The following is a 14,366-nucleotide window of genomic DNA, read 5'->3' on the forward strand; positions in this document are numbered from 1 at the left end:
TTGCAGGCAACAGAAATTCGAGGGTTAGTTATTGGACCTTATTGGGGTTAAAGGTAACTGGAATTCTGCAAGTATGAAGGGAAATGACTTTCCTATCCTACAGCATCTCATGGAGAAGCAGTCACAGTAGCACCTGCCATCTAGAATTAAGTGCCCATAAAGTGGCTTTGGCAGGACTGAGTGGCTACTGCCATAGAAGAATATGACGAGCACACATAAAAGGACGTGTGTTAAAAATCAATTTGATAGGGCTTCCCTGGTGGCGCGGTGGTTGAGAGTCCGCCTGCCGATGCAGGGACACGGGTTCGAGCCCCGGTCCAGGAGGATCCCACATGCCGCGGAGCGGCTGGGCCCGTGAGCCGTGGCCGCTGAGCCTGCGCGTCCGGAGCCTGTGCTCCGCAACGGGAGAGGCCACAGCGGTGAGAGGCCCGCGTACCGCAAAAATAAATAAATAAATAAAAATCAATTTGATGGTGATTTTTCCTTCTTAGTAGTTCATAAAATAATGGTGCTTCTTATAACTGATCATGTCAGAGTATCTTTCTGGTAAAAAGTGAGATTGCAGAGGGGAATGTCAGCAAGGGAGGTTGGGTGGCGTGGCTACTTCCTACTACAGCAAAGAGCTGAAAACAGGGCTTCTCAGCCCCAAAACTGCTGACGTTTTGGGCTGGGTACTTCTTTGTTACGGGAGATTGTCCTATGCGTTATGGGACGTTTAACAACACCCCTGGTCTCTATCCACTAGATGCAAGGAAGACACATACATCCCTCCCAGTTGTGACAACCAAAAATGTCTCCAGATATTGCCAAATGTCCCCTGAGGGAGACAAAAATCACTACCAGTGAAAACTACTGGCTTAAAGGGAGACAATAACAAATTCTAATTCCTCAATCCTCCTATCAAAGCAGAGACTGGAAAATCAGAGATTTTCTAAGGCTACAGTAAAGGAATCTCTTATTGCTTGCAGCTAAAATGCTGAGAAGACCAAAAGACAAACTTACAGGTCTGATCCCAGGAGTTGCGAAATTACAGCGTTAGTGTGACTCATAGCCTCACCAGGTCTCTTATTTGAAAATAGGACCTTGAGAAGTGCAGCAGTTACACATGAGAGGGTGCAGGTGAGTCAGAGTATCGATAAAGCTCAATCCGCAATGGAACTCGCTTGTCGGAAGACTCAACCACTCTTCTCCTGTCTGATGACGCAGTTCCCACCTTGCTTGAAAACTCTCAATAACCTCACTGGAGCTTGGTGACACAGAAAGCCATACCCCTTCATCACCTCCACCACTCTTCATTTTTTTCAAACCTGTAATAACAGTCAGATGCCCACGAGGACAAATACAATTGAGTCTGACCCAGAAGAAGGCTTCCACCCTAAAAAATATCTGCAAAAACTAGCAAATATGTATGGTTAACAGAATATGAGGGTGCTAGATCAAAGAGAGACAATCAGAGTTTTCTATCAGGCTGAATTTATCAATGTGGGTGTGCATACAGGGATTGGATCAATATGCTGCCTCAAGCAGCGAGAAGTCGTTCTAATTGTTTTCTTAGTTGGTTGACTGAAACCTGGACTCAGTGGTAGCCCACATATTAAATAAAGTTAAGTTGCCAGAAATTCCTTGGAAGAAATCCAAAGTCTTAGAGAGATAGAAGTGTCCGAGTGGTTTATCACGTACGGTCTGCTTGTTCACACTCTTTGTTCCTTAAGAAAGCTCAAATGACACTCCCTTCACCAAGGCTTTGAGAAATACTGTATTTCAGGAGTTCTAAGATGCACATCTTTTCATGTCTCTGAGATGAGGATGTATTATAAATTATCATAAGTCACACTTTGACGGTGCTTTTTTTTTTTTACCCAAGTAGTTCATAAAATAATAGTGCATCTTGGGCTTCCCTGGTGGCGCAGTGGTTGAGAGGCTGCCTGCCGATGCAGGGGACACGGGTTCGTGCCCCGGTCCGGGAAGATCCCACATGCCGTGGAGCAGCTGGGCCCGTGAGCCATGGCCGCTGAGCCGGCGCGTCCGGAGCCTGTGCTCCGCAACGGGTGAGGCCACAACAGTGAGAGGCCCGCGTACCGCAAAAAATAATAATAATAATAATAGTGCATCTTTTTTTTTTTTTTTTTTTTTTTGCGGTACGCGGGGCTCTCACTGTTATGGCCTCTCCCGCTGCGGAGCACAGGCTCCGGATGCGCAGGCTCAGCGGCCATGGCTCAGGGGCCCAGCCGCTCCGCGGCATGTGGGATCCTCCCGGACCGGGGCGCGAACCTGCATCCCCTGCATCGGCAGGCGGACCCTCAACCACTGCGCCACCAGGGAAGCCCCTAATAGTGCATCTTATTTTGGATTATTTGGTGCTTTGGATTTTGCTTAAACTTGCTATGTTGTTGAGGGCACTCGGAGCACGTTCTAAGGGATTGTTCTGGCTGTTCTTCCTCAGCCAGGTACGCTGGTAGGAGATGCTGCCGATTTCAGTGGGAATGGACAGCAGGTTCGTTGGGCAGTAGGGCATGAGCAGAATTTCATTTCCAGGAAGAAAGGTGGGTGCGATACCCCAGGCAGCAGGAGCAGCATGGTAATCAGAATAGTCGAACGAGGGTAATTCTGGACAGTGGCTAATTATCATGTGTTTTTTTAGGATCAAAACTGATGGGTGGTCCACTGAAGCCCTACCTATAAGCCCGGCAAACTGAGACCTGGGTTGAATCACCACAGTAGAGAACACAGCCAGCCACTCATCCAATTCCCAGGACTGAATCTTTTCACAGACTCAGGGTACCTTGAATGAAGTGTGTATTAGTTTCCCAGGGTGGCTATAACAGATGACCACAGACTGTGTGGCTTCAAACAACATAAATGTATTATTCTCTCACGGTTCTAGAGGCTAGAAATCTGAAATCTGCAAAGGCATACTCCCTCTGAAGGTACTAAGGAAGTATTTTTCTTTGCTTCTTCCTAGCAATTGTTAGTGTTCCTTGGCTTGTAGTTATAATCACTGCAGTCTCTGGCTCCATCAGCACATGGCCTTCTTCCCTGTGTGTCTCTGTGTCTCTCCTCTTATAAGGACACCAGTCCTTGGACTTAGGGCCCACCCTAATCCAGTATGATCTCATCTTAACTTGGTTACATCTGCAAAGACCCTATTTCCAAATAAGGTCACATCCACAAGTACCAGGTATTGGGGATTAAGACTGGAACATGTCTTGTGAGGAGGACACAATTCAACCTCCTAATCTGCTCCCCCGCCTCCACTTGTTCCCCTATAAAAACGAGGGTTCTTCTTTTCAAATATTAGAAATCAATCCTCTCTGCTTTAAACGGGAAGTGAATTTATTAGAAAGATAATCAGTTAGCTAGTAAAATCACTTGAGATGGCTAGAGCATCAGGTTTAAGTCAGAAACAGCACCCAGAACCCTTCTCCTGAACTCCTGATGAGTACATCCTTTCCACCACCAACGAGCAAGGACTGCTTCACTTTGCACCACTGACACCATTAGTCCTGGATATTGGATTTCATTTCTGAGAGATCTGAGTCTTTAGGGATGCTGTCAGTGAGAGGTCCTTGCATCTACTTTTACGACTGGACATAAGAGTAGGAGGAGGCACCACAGGGAATCCCTGGGCTCCATCCATCTTCCTCCCTCGGCCTCATTATGCAGCAGCATGAAGGCACCACAGTAAGCTGCGTGAATCTTTTAAGGTTAATGCTCTACTTATTTTGCCTTCGAGTGAGTGCCTTGGTGCAGCCCTGTGCTCTGTGGAATATCATCATGGTGAAGAAGGCGTTCTGTAAGTCCATGAGTAGAGTTGCTGACAGATCGTGGCAGCTGAGAAAACACATTCAAACCCAGAATGTGTCTGTTTTAGCACCCTGCCTACACCATGGCCACTTGTTCATGAGCCCAGAGCAGTCACTAGGTGGAGGGAGAGAGAAACTAACTGATGGGCACAATGGGTCATCTTGTCCACTTGATTAATACGTGAGACAAAAATTCTCATACTCCAGATCACCCCAAGAAGCTCATCCACATGCCTCTTCCATGAAATTCCTTGCACTGAATCTTCATTCTTGTTTCTTCTAAGTTCCTAAAAATCATTAGCTACTGCCTAAGAATCTGGTCAGAGCCTCACCTCCGCGTAGCTCACCTTCCCCCCTCCACACACACACACAAAGGAGACCATGAAAGGTACTATTCAAGTTCTGCTCATTGAAAGAACTTTCTTTCTATACTATCCTTCAGGGTCTCCCCTAAAAAGGGCTATTATCCCACAGCAGTCCACTCTGGCCTGGCTCCAGCATGTTATATACATGAACATAACTTGGCTTTTTCATGCCTCAGACAACAGATCACAGAAAACTAACTCACTTGAAGCCCTTTAGGTATGAGCTGGCTGGAAGGTGGTGGTGTGGCATGAACAGGTGTGCTGAGGGTGTGAGCCACGTTGCAATTGACATGCATCTCTCTAGATCTGGTTCTCTATATACTCTTCAATTTGATAATGGAAAACAGAGAAATAAACCCAAAGAAAAATAGGAGGAATGAAATAATAAAGATAAAAGCAGAAATCAATGAAATAGAAACCAAAGGACAACAGCAAATATCAACAAAGGCAAAAATTGATATTTCAAAAAGGCTAATAAAATAGTAAAGCCTTAAGTGAGGATGACCAAAGGGAAAAATAACCCAGAAGGCATAAATGTAAAGTATGAGGTATAAAAACAATAACAGATATTTATAATATAGGCCATTATGAGCAAATGCAAATAAATTTGAAGCTGATGAGATGGACAAATTCCTAAGAAAATACAACTTAACAGAGTGACTCAAGAAGAAATAGAAATAATAATTTGTCCCACATTCATAAATTGAATTAGTCGTTAATACTTTTCTCATAAAGAAAATCCAAACATGGATTCAAGGATCAAATAATTCTAGCTTTACATGAACTTTCTATAGCATAGTCTGTTCTGCCGTAATATGTGTCTGTAAAAAGAATTAGTTCGGGACTTCCCTGGCAGCGAAGTGGTTAAGAATCCGCCTGCCAACGTAGGGGACACGGGTTCGATCCCTAGTCCGGGAAGATCCCACATGCCGCGGAGCAGCTAAGCCCTGCACCACAACTACTGAGCCTGCGCTCTAGAGCCCGTGAGCCACAACTACTGAAGCCCGTGTGCTGCAACTACTGGAGCCCGTGCTCCGCAGCAAGGAAAGGCACCGCAATGAGAAGCCCGGGCACCACAACGAAGAGAAGCCCCCGCTCGCTGCAACTAGAGAAAGCCCATGCACAGCAACGAAGACCCAACGCAGCCAAAGGAAAAAAAAAAAAAAAAATCAGTTCATATACAATTGTCAATCAACAAAATATGAAAAGTACAAACCAATGAAAAAGCCTGATAGGTTTGGTTCCATCAAAATTAAGAACAGGGCTTCCCTAGTGGCACAGTGGTTGAGAGTCCACCTGCTGATGCAGGGGACGCGGGTTCGTGCCCCGGTCCAGGAAGATCCCACATGCCGCGGAGCGGCTAGGCCCGTGAGCCATGGCCACTGAGCCTGTGCGTCCGGAGCCTGTGCTCCACAACGGGAGAGGCCACAACAGTGAGAGGCCCGTGTACTGCAAAAAAAAAAAAAAAAAAAAAAATTAAGAACATATGTTTATCAAAAGAAACCACAGGACTTCTAGTTTCAGCCAATGAGAATAAAGAGCTGGAAAGAACATATGTCCTACCCTCACAGCAAGAAAAAAGCTGGAGAAGCGGAAAACTGATGACTTTTCTTGAACCCACTGGAGAACTGAGGTCATGAGCAAACAACTCGCCTGAAAACTGGAGACAGTCCACCACAAGGAGAAACTGGACTCAAGCATTTGCTTACATGGGGCAGAGTTCGGTAAGAAGATTAAAGTTAAAATGTTCAGTGAATTGCTAAAGGCTGAACATGGGCTAATGTGAAAGCGTGGAGACCTGAAAACTGCGGAAATTGAAAGGTTCAGACCCTTTTCCCCCCAGGAACCCCACCTGTGGTTCCTAAAGTTGCCTGGGGAGAACCTTGAGAAAGGTTCCCCCCTTGGGGCTGGCTGGGGGAAGGAAACAGCAGTGACTGCTGAAACTCTACATAGCCCCAGATCCCCTGGAAAAAAAGCCTGACTTTTCAGTGGAAGTCAACAAAACCCATAGCCTGAGGGCACTGGTAGAAACCCCACCACAGCTGAGGAAGGAAAACGACAGCCACCAATGAAACACCAGTGAAATGTTGCCTAGATCCATCTCCCCTATTTCTGCTAGGAAACAAAAGCATTCAGCTGCAGGAGAAAGGTAAAAAAGGATAGCCTGAAGGAAGTGGTGGAAATCCACTGCAGCTGGGAAAGGGAACAGACAAATAAAACAGCTCTTTACCCCTGGCAGAGGGCAGGAATATGTGCTCTAAGTCCAGCATAACGTCTAGAAAAGAGACAGGAACACTAGCGAAGGCCACACCCCCAAGCCCCAGGTTCCAGTGCCTGTGCAAAACATCAGAGAACGTCCTTCTACCCTGCCTTTAACTCAAAATGCTAGCAAGTGTGAAGGAAAAATAAATGGAATATAGCTGGGGGTAGTGGCTGCCAAAGACTGGCTCACAGGGAGCAGCTGAAAGGGAAGCCCCACAGGCAAGCAGGGACGCAAACAAAGGTCTCACCTGAGAAACCCGCAGCCCCCGGTGCAGCATCAAGTTTTAAACCCAGACCAGCTCTTGACTAGATTAACACAGATCCTCACAATGAAGAGGCAGAAGAAAAGCCATGCTTTAGGCAACCACTGATCTAACCTCTGTCGCTACGGATTTTGCCTGTTCTGGACATTTCACACAAGTGGACCCGTACAATGTGGGGCTTCTTTCACTTAATTTAAATATTGTTAAGAGTTCATCCATGTTGTAGCACGTGTCAGTTCTTTATTTCTTTTTATTGCTGAATGATATTCCATTGTAGGGATAGACCACATTTGGTTTATCCACTCATCAGCTGATGAACATTCAGGTTGTTTCCACTTTTTAACTATTATAAATAGTGCTGCTATGAACACTTGTGTACAAGTTTTTGTGTGGATAGCTTTCCTTTCTCTTGGGTATATACCTAGGAGTGGAATTTCTGGGTCACATGGTAACTCTGTATTTAGCATTTTGAGGAATTAATTGCCAAACTGTTTTCCAAAGCAGCTGTACCATATTACATGCCCACCAGCAGAGTGTAAGGGTTCCAGTTTCTCTACATCCTCACCAACAAGTGTTATTGTCTCTTTCATTACAGTTATTTAGTGGGCATGAAGTATCTCACTGTGGTTTAATTTGCATTTCCTTAATGACTAATGGAATATATATATATAATATAAAAGAGTACTACATCATGATCAAGTGAGGTTCATCTCATGGCTAGTTCAGTATTTGAAAATCAATCAATGCAATTCATCTTAACAGTGAAATAAGAAAATACAATCATCTCAATATATGCAGAAAATTCACTTGACAAAATTCATCATTCATTCATGATTTTAAAAATGTTCTCAGGGCTTCCCTGGTGGCACAGTGGTTGAGAGTCCGCCTGCCGATGCAGGGGACACGGGTTCGTGCCCCGGTCCGGGAAGATCCCACATGCCGCAGAGCGGCTGGGCCCGTGAGCCATGGCCGCTGAGCCTGCGCGTCCGGAGCCTGTGCTCCCCAACGGGAGAGGCCACAACAGTGAGAGGCCCACGTACCACAAAAAAAAAAAGAAAAAAAGAAGAAAAAAATGTTCTTAGCAAACTTGGAATAGAGGGAATTCTAACCTAATAAATGATATCTCCAAATAAACCTACAGCTAACATCATACTTAATAGAGACTGAATGTGTTGCCATTAATTTTGAGAACACAGCAAGCATGTCCTCTCTCACCACTCCTATTGAACTTTGTACTAGAAATTCTAGCCAGCTCATTAAGGAGGGAAAAACATTTCTTAAAACAACAATAAAAAGATAAACCAATTTGTTAAAATAGGCAAAAGACCTACAAGGAAAAATTGCCAAAGAAGATATACAGGTGGCTAAAAAGCATGTGAAAAGATACTCAACATCTTTAGTCATTAGGCAAATGCAAATTAAAGCTACAATGCAATATCAATACACATCTATTAGAATGGCCCCAAACCACCTGCAACACCAAATGCTAAAGAGAAATTCTCATACACTGCTAGTGGGAATGCAAAATAGCACCAGTCACCTGACTTGGAAAACAGTTTAGCAGTTCATTTTAAAGTTAAGCATTACAATACCATATGATCCAACAATTCCATTCTTGTATATTTACCCAAAACAACTGAAAACTTGTGGTCACACAAAAACTGATATGCGAATGTCTATAGCAGCTTTATTCATAATCACCAAAAACTGAAAACAACCAAGATATCCTTCAACAAGTGAATGGATAAACAGTTATATATCCATGCAGTGACTAAGAAATAAAAAGGAATGAACTCCTGATTCATGTAACATGGATGAATCTTAAAGACATCTTAGGTGAAAAAAGCCAAAAGGCTATACACAGTATCTTATTTCATTTATATGAGTTTATGGAAAAGGCAAAACTATAGGGATAGAAAACAGATCAGTGGTTACCAGGGGTTGAGGGAAGGAGGAGGAACTGACTTTTAGGACAATGAAACTGTTAGATATGGTGCTGGGATGATGGATACAAGATTCCGCATTTGTTGAAACCCACAGTACCCCCCCACCAAAGAATTAACTTTATGTTTTGCAAACTTAGAAAGAAAAAAAAAAAAAGAAAACTAAGATGTTCAGGAAAATCCCAGGATGTAACAGGGACTATGAAAATAAACTATGTTACAAGTGTATAACATACCTCACTGGAGGGGTGGGGGAAAGAAGTTGACCAAAGTAACTGGAAAAGAGTTTCTGACTGGATAGTGTATGGGTAACAACAAAAAAAGAACTCTATATAATAAACAGTGTACTCTAAGTGGTAAATTTGTTTCTCACAAGGGTACGGGTTATCAATTTTAAATCTACGTTACTTGTGTACTAGGGTTGGTCAAATAAGTAAATAAATTATAAATAACATGAGCCAGAGTTCTCACTGTTGGAGAAAGAAGTTACAAATAAATAAGGTGTGTGGGGATGAGGCTAAATGAACCCTGTGATACTTGATTAGAGAGAGATATCAGTATGAATTCATGTATGTGTATGTGTAAATATACACATACACACACATATAAAGAAATGTACAGACATATAAACATATAGGGAAATGTATATAAACTTACACAGACATAAAGAAATGTATAGACTTGTGTGCATACATGGGTTAGTATAGGTAACAAGCAAACGTCTGTTAAAACTGATGTGATAAATAAGTTATGGTATATTCACATACTAGAATACCACACAGCACTGAAAATCAGTGAACAAGTTTTATATTGTTATATATATTTATATGTATGTAATATACATATTATGTATTATAAGACACGTATTAACATGAATTCATCTAAAAATAATACTGAACAATAAAAACAAAACCAAAAGTTTATATGGTTTTATTTACAGGGTTTAAAAATCTACAAAACTAAACAATATAGTTTTAGAGATAGAAACGTAGAAAACATTATTTACATTATATAGAGAATTTAATACTAAGTTTAGGATAACAGCTACTTCTAGGGGGAAATAGGGAGATGCAACAGGGGCTTCTGATTTTTCTTTCCCCCAAGGAGGGAGTGGCTGATGGTGCTGGATGATGAGATTTGCAACAGTGACGTTCCCATCAACCTCAACTCGCAGTTTCCATGGGAACAGTGCAGGTGGAAGCCTAACTCAGGCTGATGGAAGATGAGTGAACGGTTGGGAAGTGAGCTTGTGTGTGTAAATAACTTTTTCAAATACTAGCTATAAAAAGAAGCAGAGGAAATATGGCAGTCGCTGGAGGGAGCTGCCGTAGTCCAGAAAGTTCTGCTTTTCTTTCTGAAGGTGGGAGATGCTAGAGCTGTTAAGAATGCTCCTTTTGTTTTGTTCCCTCTCCTTAACATACAGAGGGAGATACCCCATGTTAGGCAGTAGGATACACCTGCCTTTGAAACTGGAAGGAAGAAGGTGGACACAGACACTCGTACATTGGTAACAGTGGTAACAGGAAGACAAGTTTCCATTTGACAGCCTCAGTTCCCTCAGCCAAGTCTAGATGAAATCAGCAATACCCTACAGAGATGAAATAAGAGAGGAGGAGTTGTGTGGAAGGCAAATGTATGAAATACTTATCTTGGAAACGGGAAAGGGAGCCTACTAGAAAAGTGGTTCTCAAACTCTAGCAAGCATCAGAATCACCTGGGGGGCTTGTTAAAACACCATTTACGAACTCAGCCCAAGTTTCTGATTCAGCTGGTCTGGGATGAAGCACGAGAATTTGCATTTCTAACAAGTTCCCAAATGACTCTGATGCTGTTGGTCTGAGGACCGCACTTTCAGAACCACTCTACTAGAGAAATAAAGGATGACTGCCAATTAGTTATCTGGTGCCAAACTGGGCCAGTTTAGCAGTGTTCGTTTGTGCTGCTTGCCGGTAGGCATGGGAGCAGTGGAGGCAGGGTTCACCTGAGGAAGGGGTTTTGCTAGGTGAGTTATGATGGTGGGAGTGGGTGCAAGAGACGTGAGGATACTTGTGAGGTCGGGATTACAATGGTAGATAGTGAAGTACAGGACGGATAAAGACAGACGGGGGGCTGATAGGCAACAGTGAAGCGATGGGTGATTAGACTGGCTGCCTTGAGTTCAAGCAGTATAGTCTAGGTGTACTTGAGCAAATGAATTGGAAGGTGGACAAACAGTGATCAAGGAATGAAATACTTAAGATTGCAGAGGCGGTGCATGGTATGTGGGTGATAAAGTTCAGGGTGTGAAATGGGAATAACTGAATGACGTAGAGATGGAAAAAGGTCAAGAGATAAAGGCAGGCGCGAAGACAGAGCGGAGCCTTCTAGTCCTGGTTCTGTCCTCAAGGGCTCGGCCAAGTCCTTGGTCCTCTTGAAACATCTGCGAAATGGGCTAGGTGACTTCTAAGGTCCCCGAGGATGTACTGACACTTTCCCAAGCATGACACTGTGAACACAGGTAAGTCTGCTTTCGCTGTGACAACAGTCACTTCAGAGGCCTTGCTCTGGGCCTCCTTTCCAAGAGCTGACAGACCTCGAAACTCATTCTCCCAGCATGTGACATCCAGCATGTGACATCCACTTCAAGAGCCTCTTACCTCCCAAGAGCAGGTTCTGTGCATCATGGGGAAGGGTGCCAGGTGATGCTGCCTCAGGTTCAGCCTGGTGGAAATCTGAGCCCCTCCCAGCTGTCTAGGGCCCACCCTTCTCGGCCCCCAAATCCTGTTGCCCATCTCAAACTGGCCCATTTATTGCCAGGCTTCTGGATGGCAGCTGGGTATTAATTACAGTGGGGCAGGGCAGGATGGGGGAGCTTTGGAAGACTGCAGGCCCCAAACTCCTGGGTCAGCAAGGGAACTGGGGCTGCCCTAGGAGCAGAGGGGCTGCAGGCCCACTGCTGGCCTGGCCAGGACTTTTCCCCAGGGCCAATATATCAGATGTCCTCTCTTTACCCTGCATTCAGTCCCCTCACTCTCCCTCTTCCCTTGATTTTGAAAAATGTGATGCCCCCGCCCCACGTAATGTCCCCACCTCCGTGCTTCTTGGGTTTTATTAAATCAGCCGCCCAACCTTGAAACTCATTTTCCCAGTACGTGATGTCTGCTTCTCGAGCCTCTTCCCTCCCAGGAACAGAGAGCCGCACCCCTCATTCCAGGGGGGTCTTTACAAGTCCCACACCCCAGCAGAGTCTGGCCATCCTCCCCACCTACCTCTCTCCTGCACAGCTGAGCACTCCAGGCCTTCCACCCAGAAGCCCTGCTGGACCCCCCTCTGCCTCAGTGTGGGTCCTGTCCTTGGAGGCTGTTTGCTCTGGGGTTCTGCTCTGGGTACCTCACTAGTCCTACACCCATCCCTTGTAAACGCCTGTCCCTTGTGGCTTTAAGAAAGCCAGCTGCCCTCACCCCACTCCCCAAAACAGGTCCTAAGCAGGCACTGGTGGGCACAGGGAGGCTGCAGGAGCCTGATCTGGGCGGACAGCATCAAAGGACAGCAGCTGGGAAAAGGGGTCAGGGCTGGGTGCCTGGGGGGAGGTACAGGGAGGCCAACTCGCCTCACCTCTACCAACCGGCTACGGCACTCTCCCAGGGCTGCCCTGGGCTTGGGTAAAGCCTGGACCCTCTCTGTGCCTTGGGTCCTATGTCCTATGTCCTCAGGCTGCCATAACAAAAACTGGGTGACTTACACCAACAGAAACGGATTCTCTCAGAGCTCCAGAGGCCAGGAGTCTGAAATCAAAGTGTGGCCAGGACTACACTCCATTTGGAGGCTCCAAGGGGAGCCCTTCCTCGCCTCTTCTGGCTTCTGGCAGCGGTTGGCATTCCTTAGCTGGCAGCAGCATCACTGCCGTCTCTGGCACCGGGGCCACATCGCTGCCTCCTCTCTGTGTCTCTTGTGAGGAAACTTGTCACTGAATTTAGGGCCCATCCAGATAATCCAGGATGACCTCATCTCAAGATCCTTGGCTCAGTTACACTGGCAAAGACCCTCTGTCCAAATAAGGGGATAATCAGCTTCAGGGATTTACTGTACATATCTTTGGGAGGAGGGAGGGGTGTCTATTCCAGCCTGCCGTGGTCCGCATCTAAAAGAACGGGGACTGTGACTTCTGCGACTGCTCTCTATACCCCTCCCAACGGCCCCCTGCTCGGGCCAAGGGCCCCAGAGATGCGCCTGGTCAACTTTCCTGGCATAAGCGGAGTTACGGACTGAAAGTCTGGATCCCCACCAATTCGTGTGTTGAAGCCCTAGCCCCCAGTGTGACAGTGTTAGGAGTTGGGGCCCCACGTTGGGATTAGTGTCCTTAGAAGAAGGAAGAGTCCCCAGAGCTTCCTCTCTCTCTCAGCCATGTGAGGACACACGGGAAGATGGCAGAGGGTCACCAGAACCCGACCCTGCTGCCGCCCTGATCTCAGAACTCTCAGCCCCTGGAGCTGTGAGACAGGAACGTCTGCTGTTTAGGCCACCCCGTCTGTGGTATTTTGTTGTAGCAGCTCGAGCTGACTGAGGCACCCAAGGTGGAGGTTAATAACGAGAAGAGAAATGGCAGGAAGGACAGCTCCAGTGTCTGCGGAAGGGCAGGGTCCCAAACTGCCCTCACTGCCGCCCGTCAGGCCGAGCGGTCAGGCAGACAAGTGTGGCCACAGGTTCTGGTCATGCTCCAGCCGCCCTGTCCCTTCCCCAGGGCCTGGCAGCTCCGCCCTCCTGGTGCCTCTGGACATGAGAACAGCACCCCAGGGGGTTGTCAGGCCCAGCTCCCGGGCATCGCCTCTCCCAGAGGAGCCCAGAACTGCCCCCTCGGGGGAGATCGTTCTGGGCATTCTTCAAACCTGGAATTGTTCTGCCCTTATCAGCTTGTTGCAGCTGGTCTGCCCGACACTTGCTCCCAGGGCAGGGCCCTGTCCGGCAGTTTCCCTGGGCGGGAGAGGGCTGCCACTGTCCAGCACGGGTATCTCCCAGCCACAGAGAAAGGCAGGCTTCACCTGGGCACCTTCCTCCCCACAGAGGAGGGGGCTGTGGCCAGAGGACCTTGCCCCACCTCTTCTTCTCCAGGCCAGCAATTCATCCTTCTTTCCTGTCCCCTACACCTGGAGTGTGGCCCAGAGCCCGAGGTACGCGGATCTGATGTGCACACATCCCTGCCCAGTCAGTCCCACGTGTGACCCCTTCTCCTCCCCCACCCCCGTCCCTCTCCACAAAACCAGGACAGGGTAGGGGTTAAGAGCACGCACTCGGGAGCCCAACCACCTGGGTTCAAGCCCCGTCCCACCACGCGCTGGTCATGTGCCAGGCAAGGATCTTCACTCTATGCCTCAGTTTCTGCTTCCGTCAAAGTGAAGAGGCCGGTAATAACAGTAACTAACTCACACCTTTAAGCACTCAGAGCAGTGAGCGCACACAGAAAGTGCTCAGGTAACGTTACCCAAGATTATATTCCAAGGGAGAGGGTAAGGCTTTCTCCATGCCAGCCTCGAGTCGGGTCCCTGCCACATCTTCCCATCACAGAGCCATGCGGAAACTCGCCTCTTCCTCTGGGATGCTCACATCTGTACAGGCCTTGATGCAGGGGAGGGGGCACATGAGGCTCTTCCCAGGTTCCCCAGCGAGGCATGGCCGCATAGGAGAGGGTGGGGGAGATCAGCACCAGGGTGGCTGTAGCCAAGCAAATTCCCAGACAAGGGGGTAAGCCAGAAT

At 46.8% G+C, this 14,366-nt stretch overlaps 1 protein-coding gene across 2 annotated transcripts in view; it reads right to left on the reverse strand.

Moving 5' to 3' along the window:
• Positions 1-14,366, reverse strand: part of PODXL (podocalyxin like) — a 42,473-nt gene that overhangs the window by 12,534 nt on the left and 15,573 nt on the right. Inside the window, exon 1 of one of the 2 annotated variants that reach the window (XM_073809947.1) lies at positions 5,385-5,558. The exons of the other annotated variant lie outside the window; for it this stretch is intronic. Coding sequence (XP_073666048.1) covers positions 5,385-5,415 — 31 coding nt within the window. The 5' untranslated portion in view covers positions 5,416-5,558. Of the gene's footprint in view, positions 1-5,384; positions 5,559-14,366 lie in introns of those variants that run through there. 2 annotated transcript variants of the gene reach the window in all.

Source organism: Tursiops truncatus, chromosome 9, assembly GCF_011762595.2.
Source record: "Tursiops truncatus isolate mTurTru1 chromosome 9, mTurTru1.mat.Y, whole genome shotgun sequence".
Classification (NCBI taxonomy): domain Eukaryota; kingdom Metazoa; phylum Chordata; class Mammalia; order Artiodactyla; family Delphinidae; genus Tursiops; species Tursiops truncatus.